General features: G+C 54.0%; 1 protein-coding gene across 8 annotated transcripts in view; it reads left to right on the top strand.

The window, feature by feature from the left end:
• The first annotated feature begins 871 nt into the window (after window positions 1-871).
• The window catches only part of LOC127587000 (EH domain-binding protein 1-like), a 78,646-nt gene continuing 63,934 nt past the window's right edge, over window positions 872-15,583 (top strand). For all 8 annotated transcript variants that reach the window (XM_052045089.1, XM_052045095.1, XM_052045093.1 and 5 more), the window contains exon 1: window positions 872-1,370. In XM_052045089.1, coding sequence (XP_051901049.1) covers window positions 1,267-1,370 — 104 coding nt within the window. In that variant the 5' untranslated portion in view covers window positions 872-1,266. The remainder of the gene's footprint in view (window positions 1,371-15,583) is intronic.

Here is a 15,583-nt window from a genome sequence, read left to right as displayed (position 1 = left end):
CTCCCCCTCTTCCCCCCCTCCTCCCCCCTCTCCTTCCCCCCTCCCCCCTCTCCTCCCCCCCTCCCCCCTCTTCCCCCTCCTCCCCCTCCTCCCCCCTCCCCCCCCCTCCCCCTCCCCCCCCTCCCCCTCCTCCCCCCTCCCCCCTTCCCCCTCCTCCCCCTCCCCCTCCTCCCCCCTCCCCCTTCTCCCCCTCCTCCCTCCCCCCGCCCCCTCCTCCCCCTTCCCTCCCCCTCCTCCTCCCTCCCCCCCCTCCCCCCGCCCCCTCCTCCCCCTCCCCCTCCCCTCCTCCTCCCTCCCCCCTCCTCCCCCCCCTTCCCCCCTCCTCCCCCCCTCCCCCTCCCTCTCCTCCCCCTCCCCCCTCCCCCTCCCTCTCCTCCCCTCCCCCCTCCCCCCCTTCCCCCCCTCCCCCCTTCCCCCTCTCCCCCTCCCCCTTCCCCCTCCCCCTTCCCCCCCACTTTCCCTCCCCCTCCCCCCCACTTTCCCCCCCCTCCCCCCCACTTTCCCCCCCCCTCCTCCCCCTCCCCCTCCCTCTCCTCCCCCTTCCCCCTCCCCCTTCCCCCTCCCCCCCACTTTCCCTCCCCCCTCCCCCCCACTTTCCCTCCCCCTCCCCCCCACTTTCCCTCCCCTCCCCCCCACTTTCCCTCCCCATCCCCCCTTCCCCCCTCCTCCCCCCCAACCCCCACCCCATCGCCCCCCCCTTCCTCTCCCCCCCCCCCCCGTCCATATTCTCCGCCAGTTCCCTCCGCCTGACTGTTTCAACAACAAACCCCGCGGCCGCGACAATAAACTCGGCGAAACGCAGCGGCCGGGACTGGGAGGGAGAGACGGGCTGTGTGGTGTTGGTTGGGGGGGGGGGGGGGAGAGAGGCGTCGCCCAGCGCTCCAGGCGGACTGTCCAGATGTCATTCAGTTAACACACGTGGGTCTGGGGTCTGGGGGTCCCGGGGGAGAGGGGATCCGGCTGTGGGCTGAGCCCCATCACCCAGGGGTCGGGGTCGGGGTCGGGGTAGGGGGGGGGTCCCTGAACCGGCAGAGGGAGAAGTTCTGTAAGTTTCACTCTCTGTTAACTTTAACCCAGCGCGTCTGGGCAACCTCTGCCGCAGCGGAGCACCGGAGCGGGGCTTTAACTTGCGGGCGGTGACAGGCTGACTCTGCCTCTGCTGAAGCAAACTTCTTCACCACCCCCCCCCCCCCCACCCCACCACCACCACCACCACCACCACCACCACCACCACCCCTTCCCCACCCTACCCCCGGCTCGGCTGCGATGACTTCGGTGTGGAAGAGGCTCCAACGAGTTGGCAAGCGTGCGTTTAAGTTTCAGTTTGTCGCCTCGTATCAGGAGCTGACCGTCGAGTGCACCAAGAAATGGTGAGGTTTGCTGGGTTTCCTTTCGGGCTGCGAGGTGGCTGGAGAGCGTCGGGCTGTGGGAGAGAGCTGGTGTTTATTCCGCTGTCTTCTTGCTTGGGCGTGTTATTTAAGGAAGTCAAATGTTCGCCATTTGGGTCAGAGAGGAGGGCTGTGGGTCTCTAGGGTAGGGACGTGTTCGGCACAGCTTTGTGGGCCGAAGGGCCTGGATTGTGCCGTGGGTCGATGTATTCTGTATGTTTTGCTGCCCCTGCCAGCTTCCTGGGCTTCTGTGGGGGTGGGGGTGGTGGGGTAGTGTGGTATGTGGGGTGGTGGGGAGGCGTGGGGTGGGGGTGTGTGGTGTGGTGGGGAGGTGTGGGGTGGGGGTGTAGTGGTGGGGGTGTGTGGTGTGATGGGGAGGTGTGGAGTGTAGTGGGGAGGTGTGGGGGTCTGGGGTGGGGGTGTGTGGTGTGGGGGTGGGGGTGTGGGGTGGTGTAGTGGTGGGGGTATGTGGTGTGGTGGGGAGGTGTGGGGTGATGTAGTGGTGGGGGTGTGGGGTGGTGTAGTGGTGGGGGTACGTGGTGTGGTGGAGAAGTGTGGGGTGGTGGGGGTCTGGGGTGGGGGTGTGCAGATGTGGGGTGGTGTAGTGGTGGGGGTATGTGGTGTGGTGGGGAGGTGTGGGGTGGTGATGTAGTGGTGGGGGTATGTGGTGTGGTGGGGAGGTGTGGGGTGGTGATGTAGTGGTGGGGGTGTGGGGTGGTGTAGTGGTGGGGGTATGTGGTGTGGTGGGGAGGTGTGGGGTGGTGGGGGTGTGGGTGGTGTAGTGGTGGGGGTACGTGGTGTGGTGGAGAAGTGTGGGGTGGTGGGGGTCTGGGGTGGGGGTGTGCAGATGTGGGGTGGTGTAGTGGTGGGGGTATGTGGTGTGGTGGGGAGGTGTGGGGTGGTGTAGTGGTGGGGGTATGTGGTGTGGTGGGGAGGTGTGGGGTGGTGATGTAGTGGTGGGGGTGTGGGGTGGTGTAGTGGTGGGGGTATGTGGTGTGGTGGGGAGGTGTGGGGTGGTGATGTAGTGGTGGGGGTGTGGGGTGGTGTAGTGGTGGGGGTATGTGGTGTGGTGGGGAGGTGTGGGGTGGTGATGTAGTGGTGGGGGTGTGGGGTGGTGTAGTGGTGGGGGTATGTGGTGTGGTGGGGAGGTGTGGGGTGGTGATGTAGTGGTGGGGGTGTGGGGATGTGGGGTGGGTGTGGTGGTGTGGATGCATTAATTTTTCCTTGAGGGGGTGAGGGGTTTCACTTGTTCAGATAAGTTGGTGTAAGGTAAAGAGGGCAAGTCACTTTAAAACGGAACATTTCTTGATCTTGGTGGGGTGGGTGTGGGGTTGGGGGGGTCACTGGAATTAAATACCCCAGGGTAGGCCGTTGTACGTCTAATGAAACGATCTGTAAAATGGGTTAGCGTCGGATTGGCGTAAACGTGGGCTGTTGAGGTGATAGTCCGGACACAGTGGGCCGAAAGGCCTGTTTCTGTGCTGTTGTGTCTCTGTGGTGGAAAGACAGAGGAATTGGGGGATATGGGGAACCGGAACTGAACAGTGGTGGAGTTGTACAGCTGGGAAACAGGCCCTTCTGCCCATCTTGTCCGTGCCTCCCTGAGCTAGTCCCATTTGCCTGTGTTTGGCCCATATCCCTGTAAAACCAGATGTCTTTTAAATGTTGTAATTTTACCCACCGCTACCACCTCCTCACGCATTCACCCCTCACCCTCTGTGTGGGAAAACCTGCCCCTCCGCTCCCCTTTAAATCTCTCCCCTCTCCCCTTAAACCCGTGCCCTGTAAGTTTTGGACTCCCCTACCCTAGGGGAAAAAGACCGTGACCCCCCACAATATCAACGTGCCCCCCCCCCTCACAATTTGATAAAGTGCCTGGGGGCAGATCAGCCGTGATCGTGTTGGATGGTGGGGGAGGCTCGAGGGGCTGAGTGGCCTCCTCCTGCTCCCACTCCCTTGTGTCGGAGGAGGTGCACCCGCTAGGGAGGGGGCGGGGTGCCAATGTAGATAGGGGGTGATGGCCTGCAGATCGGGGGGCAAAAAGGGACCAGGGAGGGAGGAGAAATGTGAGGGGAAGGGCTTTAACATGGAGAACGGCGTTGGGTTGGGAAGTGGGCTGGAACAGAAGAGGTGGGGGTCAGTCAGGGCTCTCGAAGGGGGCTGGGAGAGAGGACATCACGCAGGAGGTTGGGGCTGAGAGCTGGTGTGGATTCAATGGGCCGAATGACCTCCATTGCAGCCGATGTGTTTCTACGAGACCACGATCGTTACTTCCTGTGTGTCATCACGGTCGTACAGCACAGAAAGAGGCCCTTCGGCCCGCGGTATCCATGCCAACCATTGTGTACCCATCTAAGTTCCTAGGAGTGAACGTCACCAATAGCCTGCCCTGGTCCAACCATGTAGATGCCATGGCCAAGACAGCTCACTAGCACTCCTACTTCCTCAGGAGGCTAAAGAAATTCGGCATGTCCCCCTTTGACACTCACCGTAGAAAGCATCCTATCCGGATGCATCACGGCTTGGTATGGCAACTGGTCTGCCCGGGACCACGACAAAATGCAGAGAGTTGCGGACACAGCCCAGCGCATCACGGAACCCAGTCTCCCCTCCGTGGACTCTTGTCTATACTTCCCGCTGCCTCGTTAAAACAGCCAGCATAATCAAAGACCCCTCCCACCCTGAACATTCTCTCTTCTCCCCCCTCCCACCAGGCAGAAGATACAAAAGCCTGAAAGCACGAACCACCAGGCTCAAGGACAGCTTCTATCCCGCTGTTATAAGACTATTGAACGGTCCCCTAGTACGATAAGATGGACTCTTGACCTCACAATCTACCTTGTTGTGACCTTGCACCTTATTGTCTGCCTGCACTGCACTTTCTCTGTAGCTGTGACACTTTACTCTGTATTCTGTTATTGTTTTACCCTGTACTACCTCGGTGCACTATGTAATGAATTGACCTGTACGATCGGTATGCAAGACAAGATTTTCACTGTACCTCGGTACAAGTGACAGTAATAAACCAGTTCCAATTATACTGATCCAATTACCAGCACTTGGTCTGGTAAATCCTTCTCTGGTTTTGGTAATTGGTTTACTATTGTCACATGTACTGAGATACAGTGAAAAGCTTTTGTCTGCGTGCCCTCCAGACAGATCATTCCGTACATCAGTACATCGAGGTAGTTAAAAAAGGAAAATAGAATGCAGAATATAGTGTTACAGCTACAGAGAAAGTGCAGTGCAGGCAGACAATAAGGTGCAAGGCCACAACGAGGTAGGTTGTGAGGTCAAGTGTTCATCTTTTAGTGTGTGAGAGATCTGTTCAAGAGTCTGTTAACAGCGGGATAGAAGCTGTCCTTGAGCCCGGTGTTATGTTTTTTCAAGCTGCATCTTCTGCCCGATGGGAGGGGCGGGGGAGAGAACGGAGAACCACTGTGGTGGGAGGGCTCCTTGATTATGTCGGCTGCTTTCCCGAGGCAGCGGGAAGTGTAGACAGAGTCGATGGAGGGGAACTGTAACACTATTCTGCATTCTGTGCTTGCTTTTTTCTCTATGCACTGATGTGGCGAAATGATCTTCCCATCTTCCCTCCTGAAGTAGGGTCCTGACCTGAAACACTGACCGCCCGCTTTTCCCCACGGATGCTGCCTGGCCTGCTGAGTTCCTCCAGCATCATTGTGTTTTTCATGGCGAAATGGTCTGTATGGACGGCATGCAAAACAAAGTTTTTCACTGTACCTCGGTACATGTGACAATGATAAACCAATTTACCGATTCCTTGTGGAGATAAAGTCCCATCTTCACACCGAGGACACCCTTCATCTGTTGTGTAGTGGGAGTTGGATCCCCTGCACAGGATGATGGTTGTGGTCCTTGGAGGTCAACGATCCCAGCCCCTGGAGCTCCTCAGGGCAGTGTCCTGGGCCCAACCATCTCCAACTGCTTCATCAGTGACCTTCCTCCCATCGTAGCAAGGTGAAGTTCACTGATGGTTGCACAACGTTCGATTCCATTTATAGATGAGGCAGCCCATGATCCAGGCAACATTCAGGCATGGACTGTTCAGTGACAAGTAACATTCACACCACAGAAGTGCCATCTTCAGTAGTGGGAGAGTCCGGGATCCGAGGGCACAGAAAGAAGGGACGTCCCTTCAGAACTGAGATGAGGAGGAATATCTTCAGGGTGAATCAGTGGAATTCGTTGCCTCAGAGGGCTGTGGAGACCAAGTCCTTGGGTGTATTTAAGGCAGAGATCGATAAGTTCTTGATTGGTTAAGGGATTAAGGGTTACAGGGCAGGCACGGTAGTGTGGCAGTTAGCATAACTATATTACTGCGCTGGTGACCTGGGTTCAATTCCTGCCGCTGTCTGTGAGGAGTTTGTACGTTCTCCCCCTCTGTGTCTGTGTGGGTTTCCTCCGGGTGCTCCGGTTTCCTCCCACATTCCAAAGACGTACGGGTTAGGAAGTTGTGGGCGTGCTATGTTGGCGCCGGAAGCGTGGCGACGCTTGCGGGCTGCCCCCAGAACACTCTACACGAAAGATGCATTTCACTGTGTGTTTCGATGTACATGTGACTAATAAAGAAATCTTGATCTTAAAAGAATGTGGTTTAAAAAAACAATCAGCCATGAGCAGAACACACTTGATGGGCTGAATGGCCTGATTCTGCTCCCATACCTAATGGTCTTATCTCCAACGAGAGGCAGTCCAACCATCTTCCCTTGACGATCAATGGCATTACCATCGCCGACTCCCCACCGTCAACATCCTGGAGGGGTCACCATTATCCAGATCCCGCGGTGAGGGACTCGCCTCCTGACGCCCCAAGGCCTTTTCCCCCATCTACAAGGCACAAGGGATGGGACGCACATGGGTGTCAGCCGGGAGTTTTGCCCTCTGCGCCTGTCACCCGTGACTTTCTGACTGTGGGACGATGATGCCGATCTGTTGCATCTGTCTAACCCTTCAGCACAATTCTCCTTCACTCTATGGAAGTCCCGAACCCCTCCCACACCTGATGGTGCATACACCTGCCTGGGCTCTGAGCTCCGAAACTCCCTCTGACACCTCTCCGTCTCGCCCTTTTGAAGACACTCCCTTAAGGCTGATCCTCATTACACCTTTGACCAAGCTGTTGGGACGTTGTGGAGGGAGCTTCGCTCTGTGTCTGAGCCCAGGAGTGTGTGATGGGACGGTGTGGAGGGAGCTTCGCTCTGTGTCTGAGCCCAGGAGTGTGTGATGGGACGGTGTGGAGGGAGCTTCGCTCTGTGTCTGAGCCCAGGAGTGTGTGATGGGACGGTGTGGAGGGAGCTTCACCCTGTGTCTGGCCCCGGGAGTGTGTGATGGGACGGTGTAGGGGGAGCTTCACTGTGGAGTGTGTGATGGGACAGAGCAGAGGGAGCTTCATTCTGTGTCCGACTCTGGGAGTATGAAATGGGATGGTGCAGAGGGAGCTCTGCTGTCTGTCTGACCCATGTACTGGGAGTATGATTTTGTTTGTAGAGGGATCTTTAATGTGCAGAGGAAACTTGGGGTCCAAGTCCACAGCTCCCCGAAAGTGGCCACACACGTGCATAGGGTGGTAAAGAAGGCATACGGTGTGCTTGCCTTCATCGGTCAGGGCACTGAGTACAAGAGTCCGGAAGTCACATTGCAGCTGTATGAAACTCTGGCTAGGTTGCACTTGGAGTATTGTGTGCAGTTCTGGTCGCCCCATTACAGGAAGGGTGTGGAGACTTTGGAGAGGGTGCAGAAGAGGTTTATAAGATGCTTGTTTATTAGTCACATGAACATCCAAACACACAGTGAAATGCATCTTTTGTGTAGAGTGTTCTGGGGGCAGCCCGCAAGTGTCGCCACGCTTCCGGCGCCAACATAGCACGCCCACAACTTCCTAACCCATACGTCTTTGGAAAGTGGGAGGAAACCGGAGCACCCGGAGGGAACTTACGCAGACACGGGGAGAACGTACAAACTCCTTACAGACAGCGGCTGGAATTGAACCCAGGTCACTGGAGCTGTAATAGCGTTATGCTAACCGCTACACTACCATTTACCAGGATGCTGCCTGGTTTAGAGAGTATGAGCTATAAGGAGAGGTTGGACAAACTTGGGTTGTTTTCTCTGGAAGGCGGAGGCTGAGGGGAGACCTGATATAATTCTATAAATTTCTGAGAGGCATAGATAGGGTAGACAGTCAGTCTTTTTTCCCAGGGTAGAAATGTCAATTACCAGAGGGCGTGCGTTTAAGGTGAGAGGGGGAATGTTTAAAGGAGATGTGTGGGGCAAATTTTTTTTACACAGAGAGCGGTGGGTGCCTGGAACGAGCTGCCAGGGGTGGGGGTGGAGGCAGATACGATAGAGGGGTTTAAGAGGGTGTTAGACAGACACATGAATATGCAGGGAACGGAGTGACATGGATCATGTGCAGGGAGAAGAGATTTAGTTTAATTTGGCATCGTGTTTGGCACAGACATTGTGGGCCGAAAGGCCTGTTCCTGCTCTCTGTGTGTCAGGACAGTGTAGAGGGAGCTTCGCTGTGTGTCTGACCCCGGGAGTGTGTGATGGGACGGTGTAGAGGGAGCTTCACCGTGTGTCTGACCCCGGGAGTGTGTGATGGGACGGTGTAGAGGGAGCTTCACCGTGTGTCTGACCCCGGGAGTGTGTGATGGGACGGTGTAGAGGGAGCTCCACCGTGTGTCTGACCCCGGGAGTGTGTGATGGGACGGTGTAGAGGGAGCTTCACCGTGTGTCTGACCCCAGGAGTGTGTGATGGGACGGTGTAGAGGGAGCTTCACCATGTGTCTGACCCCGGGAGTGTGTGATGGGACAGTGTAGAGGGAGCTTCACCCTGTGTCTGACCCCGGGAGTGTGTGATGGGACGGTGTAGAGGGAGCTTCACCCTGTGTCTGACCCCGGGAGTGTGTGATGGGACGGTGTAGAGGGAGCTTCACCCTGTGTCTGACCCCAGGAGTGTGCAATGGGACAGTGTAGAGGGAGTTTCACTCTGAGTAACTCCCTATCCCCGCCCTGGGAGTGCCTGTGTTTGAACACTGATGTCATGTGTCTAACTGACAGAAAACAATGAAATTTGTTTATCCTTTAAAGTAGAAGATCCCGAGCCACAATTGTAACCAAATGATGCCTGACAATATCTCGCTGATTAGGTGGGGTAGTTTCCTCATGTGAATGTTAAACCACTGCCCATTTTGTATTCCTGACACCAACTGCATCTAACATTAAAAAGGTGCCCTGGGACAATTAAGCACGATGACAGAACGGTGGAGAAACTGACAGAGACTCCCAAAGATCTGATGATAATCCTCGGTGGGTGCAGTACAGGGAGAAGGAAGGCTACAGTCGTTGATGCAACGTTCTCAGCTGTGGGTGAAGGGACGGGGAAGATGTCTCTCCTGAGGGAGTGCTGGGAGACGTTGAGACACTGAACCTTCCCTGAGGAACCCTGTCTGCTGGCTGTGTGTGTGTGTGTGTGTGTGTGTGTGTGTGTGTGTGTGTGTGTGTGTGTGTGTGTGTGTGTGGTGAGGAGGGGGGTGGTGCGCTGTAGGGACGGACGTGTTGCCGTGGCCCTGCTCCTGGACTGGATCTCTGGGCCCCTGCCATCCTGGCTTGGAGCAGATCCTCATTTTCAAAGGGGAACTGAGCTGGTTCCGGGAGGGGAAGTCCCGTTGAAATGGGGAAGCGGGAATGGGGCTGGTTCTTTCTGTTAACCCGAACCGCACCCATGGGTCCTGGAACCCCCACCAGGTGTCCCGGGACGTCTGTCCCCTTCACCCATGGGTTCTGATACCCTGTCCCCCTGACCTGTAAGTCCCAGAAACACCCCACCCCGTGTCCAGGAACCCCTTTCCCCTTTCACCCATGGGTCCCAGTACTGCAGCCCATGTCCCGGGAGCCCCGTCTCCTTCACCTGGGTGTCCATACGTTGGGTGTTCATACGTCAGGTGTCTGTAACCCTGGGAAGGTCTGTAAAAACGCACAGATCTCTTGATACAGTGACGGTCTGTAAACCCCATCCAAACAACAACCTGCTTTTCAGTTGCCCTGTACAGGTATTATTCCCACTTTGTGACAGAGATGGAAGCCATTCGGTCTATCGAGTATATGCCAGCTCACAGAGCAATCCCACTCCCCTGCTATTGTTTTCCCCTGTAACCCAAAGGTGCTGCACTCGGCTCCAGGGCTCTGGTTGTATTCTGGCGGAGTGAGATGGAGTCCCACGTTTCAGACCCAGAAACGGGAGGTGAGGGAGGGAGGGAGACAGAGAGAGGGAGGGAGAGACGGAGAGGGAGAGAGACAGTGAGAGACAGACAGACAGACGGGAAGAGAGAGACAGACAGACAGATGGGAAGAGAGAGACAGACAGACAGACGGGAAGAGAGAGACAGACAGACAGACAGACAGACAGAAGGTTGTATAGGAGAGGGTGCAGAGGTCACTGGCCAGCATGCTGTTAATGTACCTGCCTCACCCACTTCCTCTGGCAGCTCGTTCCATATACTCACCACCCTCTGGGTGAAAAAGTTAGTGTGGGGCAGGCACGGTAGTGCAGCGGTTAGCGTAACGCTATTACAGCGCCAGCGACCCGGGTTCAATTCCAGCCGCTGTCTGTAAGGAGTTTGTACGTTCTCCCCGTGTCTGCGTGGGTTTCCTCCGGGTGCTCCGGTTTCCTCCCACATTCCAAAGACGTACGGGTTAGGAAGTTGCGGGCGTGCGATGTTGGCGCCGGAAGCGTGGCGACACTTGCGGGCTTCCCCCAGAACACTCGATGCAAAAGATGCATTTCACTGTGCGTTTCGATGTACATGCGACTAATAAAGAAATCTTGTTAAATCTCTCCCCTCTCACCTTAAACCTATTCCCCCTCGTTCTCAATTCCCCAATCCTGGGGAAAAGACTGAGTGCGTTCACCCTATCCATGCCCCTCGTGATTTTACACACCTCTATAAGATCACCCCTCATTCTTCTACACTCGAATGAATAAAGTCCCAACCTGCTCAACCTCCCTCCGTAGCTCAGTCCCTCGAGTCCCAGCAGCATCCTCGTAAATCTCCCTCTGTGCTCCTTCCAGCTTAAGGGCATCTTTCCTACAGCAGGGCGACCAAAACCGAATGCAATATTTCCAAATGCAACCTCACCGACGTCTTGTACAACTGTGTCATAACCTCCCAACTTCTCTGCTCATTGCCCTGACCGGTGAATCAGATTTATTATCACTGACTTGTTTGACGTGAAATTTGTTGTTTTGCAAAGACAAAATTATACTTTACAAAAATAAGTAAATACTGTAAAAATAAAGGGATAACGAGGTAGTGTTCATGGACCGTTCAGAAATCTGATGGCGGAGGGGAAGAATTATTAAATCTTCAGGCTCCTGTACCTCCTCCCCCGATGGTAGTAATGAGAAGAGGGCATGTCCCGGGGTGGTGAGGGTCCTTAATGACGGGTGCAGCCTCCTTGAGGCACCGCCTCTTGAAGGTGTCCTCGATGGCGGGGAGGGTTGTGCCTGCGATGGAACCGGCTGAGTTGACAACTGGGAGCACATGGTGGGCCAAAGAGCCTCTTTCTGCGCTGTATGACTTGTGACTCTGTGATGATTAGTCAGCAGACAAATGATTGCCTTCAGCAGGTTTGATCCTGAGAGTGTACTTAGAACCCGTCATGTGAATCTCCCCCGTTATCAACCCAAGGCGACAGGAAGAGGAGGAGCAGTGGGAGTGGGGTGGTGAGATCGCTCGTGTGCGGGACTCGTGAACCTTGAGCCCCTTCACAAGAGCCAGCTTCATTCTGCTTATTCCGGAGTTTATTGGGGATAGGGAGGTGCGCCGAGAACTTGTTCGCGCGGAGGGAGAGATTGCGGGCGCTTCCAAAGTGCAGCCCTGTCTGTAGTTTGATGGTTTACAAAGCGGGCGAGGTGGCAGAGAGGCTGAATCATTCCCATCGATGAAGTTGGGAGGCCATTCGGCCCATTGAATGGAGCGCATCCAACCCAACCCCCATCCCTAGTTTCGAAGGACACTACACAAGTAAATAGGGTGGTAAAAAGAAGGCGTATGGCGTGCTTGCCTTCATCGGTCGGGGCATTGAGTACAAGAGTCGGGAAGTCACGTTGCAGCTGTATAAAACTCTGGCTAGGCCGCACTTGGATTATTGCGTTCAATTCTGGTCGCCCCATTACAGGAAGGGTGCGGAGGCTTTGCAGAGGGTGCAGAAGAGGTTCACTGGGATGCTGCCTGGATTAGAGAGCATGTGCTATATATAAGATTTCTTCATTAGTCGAAACACACAGTGAAATGCATCTTTTCTTGCGTGGAATATTCTGAGGGCAGCCCGCAAGTGTCGCCACGCTTCTGGCGCCAACATAGCATGCCCATGACTTCCTAACCCGTACGTCTTTGAAACGTGGGAGGAAACCGGGGCACCCGGAAGAAACCCACGCAGACACAGGGAGAATGTACAAACTCCTTACAGACAGCGGCAGGAATTGAACCCGGGTCGCTGGTGCTGTGATAGCGTTACGCTGACCGCTACACTACAAGGAGAGGTCGGACAAACTTGTGTCGTTTTCTCCGGAGCGGCAGAGGCTGAGGGGAGACCTGATAGAGGTTTATAAAATTATGAGAGGCATAGGTAGGGTAGAAAGGCAGAATCTTTTTCCCAGGGTCAAAATATCAAATATTAAAGGACATGCATTGAAGGTGAGAGGGGGAAAGTTTAAAGGGGATGTGCGGGGCAGGTTTTATTACCCAGAGAGTGGTAGATGCCTGGAACGGGCTGTCAGGAGAGGTGGTGGAGGCGGGTACAATAGAGGCACAAGAGGCTGTTAGACAGACACATGAATATGGTGGGGTATGGATCACATTCAGGCAGCAGGGATTTAGGTTAATTCAGCATCATGTTTAGTACAGGGGAAGATTTGATAGAGGTTTACAAAATTATGAGGGGTATAAACAGAGTAAATGCAAGTAGGCTCTTTCCACCTAGATTAGGAGAGATAAGTACGAGAGGACATGGCTTTAGGGTGAAAGGGGAAAGGTTTAGGGGGAACTTCTTCACTCAGAGAGTGGTGGGAGTGTGGAACGACCTGCCATCTGACGTGGTAAATGCGGGCTCACTCTTAAGAACAAATTGGATAGATACACGGACGGGAGAGATCTGGAGGGTTATGGACTGGGTGCAGGTCAGTGGGACTAGCGGAATAAAGTTTCGGCACAGACTAGAAGGGCCGAATGGCCTGTTTTCTGTGCTGTAGTGTTCTATGGTTCTGCAGATATTGTGGGCCGAGGGGCCTGTTCCCGTACAGTCCGCACCCAAGTCCTGCTCCGATGTGGGGTGGAGTCCTGCCTCTTCCCACCCTCTCGCGCAGTGAGTTCCAGACTCTCTGGGTGAAGACATTTTCATAGAATCCCAGGGTCACGCAGCGCAGAAACAGGCCCTTCGGCCCACCGGGTCTGTGCCGACCAATAACCGCCCATTTGTGCTAAGCCATTTTATTCTCCACACATTCTCGTGAACTCCTCTCAGATTCCAGCACTCACCCGCACTAGGGGTGGTTTACAGCAGCCAATTGACCCACCCAATCCACGCGTCTTTGGGATGTGGGAGGGAACCGGAGCACCCGGTGGGGAGGAGGGGGTGGGGGGAGAAACAGCGAGTATGTGCGGACTCCACACACAGTACTGGAGGCCAGGATCGAACTGGGGCCTCTGGAGCTGTGAGGCACTGCGCCACTGTGTGTTACTTCTATCCAACAATAAAAACTGGACTGTACACATAGAAAGCAAGCAAAGTGAACAAAGATCAGACCACAATCAATTACAGTAAAAGAGGCCAAGTTCTTTGGATCACTTTGCTGCTAAATTGTGTGGACTATTCCTTCAATCAATAATTTAATAAATGCAAAATGACCTTAAGTCATTTTTAAAAGGATGGGTCTCATCATTTACCTAACTGTGGAAAATATTTGTTTTTCCAAATATATAAAATGTATTTTAAAAATGCCACTGTGTGTATAATGCTTTTGATTGGAAATTTGGAATATAGTCAATTTGACTTAAATGGGCAATTGCATTAAAATTGCAGAGAGGAGAGAAGCAATGCTATTTCCGATTGAGATTGTCCCCTGGACTTTGACCCTTTCTCTGAGCAATGCACACCATCCAAGCTTGCCTGGTATAGAGGCATCTCCAGCATACCGCATAACGGGGATTTTGCCCCTACAGAGATCACAAATCGCCACCTTAAAAATTGTAGATTTTGGAATAAAAATCACCCTCGCTGAAGTTATGTGTAAATAAATCCATAGAAACCATAGAACACTATAGCACAGAAAACAGGCCATTCGGCCCTTCTAGTCTGTGCCAAAACATTATTCTGCTAGTCCCATTTACCTGCCCCCAGCCCGTACCCCTCCAGACCTTTCCCGTCCGTGTATCTATCCAATTTACTCTTAAAAGTTAAGAGTGAGCCCGCATTTACCACATCAGATGGCAGCCCGTTCCACACTCCCACCTCTCTTTGAGTGAAGAAGTTCCCTCTAATGTTCCCCCTAAACCTTTACCCTTTCACCCTAAAGCCATGTCCTCTCGTACTTATCTCTCCTAATCTAGGTGGAAAGAGCCTACTCGCATTAATTTTTGTTTTGGTACCGGTGCTGCTTGACATGCAACCCAGCTTTGCGTTATGGGAAATCGCAGTGTGGCCCGTTTCCTGGGAACGCAGGGCCCCTCCCTTGTAACCCGCTGGTCACCTGTATCCCAGTTGAGCTTCCCCTATCTTCCGAGCTCCCGGAGACATCCTGGTAAATTTCCTCTCCACTGTAATCACGTCTTGAGGGGATCAGAACCATTGATCGAGAGGCACAGTTGGAATCTCGAACAGGGGTGTAGATTTGTAGAGTAATGCGGCATAGAAATGGGCCCGTCTCGTCTCTGCCGACCAAGGTGCCTATCTAAGCTAATCCACCTGCATTTGGCCCCTTATCCCTCTGATTCAGATTAGTTTGTTTTCATGTACACCAGTTGCCAAGCAAGTAGACAGGGTGGTCAAGAAGGTGTACGACATGCTTGCTTTCATTGGTCGGGGCGTTGAGTACAAGAGTCCGGAAGTCACACTGCAGCTGTGTAAAACTTAGATCAGGCCACACTCGGAGCACTGTGTGCAGTTCTGGTCACCCCCATTACAGGAAGGATGTGGAGGCTTTGGAGAGGGTGCAGAAGAGGTTCACCAGGACGCTGCCTGGATTAGAGGGCATGAACTATGAGGAGAGGTTGGACAAACTTGGGTTGTTTTCTCTGGAGTGTCGGAGGCTGAGGGGAGACCTGATGGAGGTTTATAAAATTGTGAGAGGCATAGATAGGGTAGACCGTCAGCCTTTCTCCCAGGGTGGAAATGTCTAATACTCAACGACATGCATTTAAGGTGAGAGAGGGAAAGTTCAAGTAAGATTTCTTTATTAGTCACGTGTACATCGAAACACACAGTGAAATGCATCTTTTGCGTAGAGTGTTCTGGGGGCAGCCCGCAAGTGTCCAGTGCAACACAGCATGCCCACAACTTCCTAACCCGTACGTCTTTGGAACGTGGGAGGAAACCGGAGCACCCGGAGGAAACCCACGCAGACACGGGGAGAACGTACAGACTCCTTACAGACAGCGGCCGGAATTGAACCCGGGTCTCTGGCGCTGTAATAGCGTTACGCTAGCCACTACATGCGGCGCAAGTTTTTTTTACACAGAGAGCGGCGGGTGCCTGGAATGCGCTGCCGGGGTGGGGGTGGAGGCAGATACAATCGTGGTGTTTACGAGGCTGTTAGACAGACACATGAATGTGCAGGGAATGGGAGGCATATGGATAATGTGCAGGGAGAAGGGATTTACTTTAATTCAGCATTGTGTTCGGCACAGACATGGTGGGCCGAAGGGCCTGTTCCTGTGCTGTGCAGTTCCGTGTTCCATGGGCGCAATGAAATTCCTTGCTCATGTGAAGCTCAAAAGAGTAAACAGTGCACACAGTAATAATAAATACAGTGACAAGGGCAAAACAGCAGAATGGTGCAAAGTTTAGTTGTGCACACTGAGGAAATACAAACAGAAATGTGACAATAACGAAAGAGGTTAGGGTTAAACATCCAAGACGGTGGCAGCCCCACCGGGTGACCGGTTCAGAAG

The sequence above is a fragment of the Pristis pectinata genome, chromosome 38, assembly GCF_009764475.1.
Source record: "Pristis pectinata isolate sPriPec2 chromosome 38, sPriPec2.1.pri, whole genome shotgun sequence".
NCBI lineage: Eukaryota > Metazoa > Chordata > Chondrichthyes > Rhinopristiformes > Pristidae > Pristis > Pristis pectinata.
This window is presented reverse-complemented; position numbering and strand designations above follow the sequence as displayed.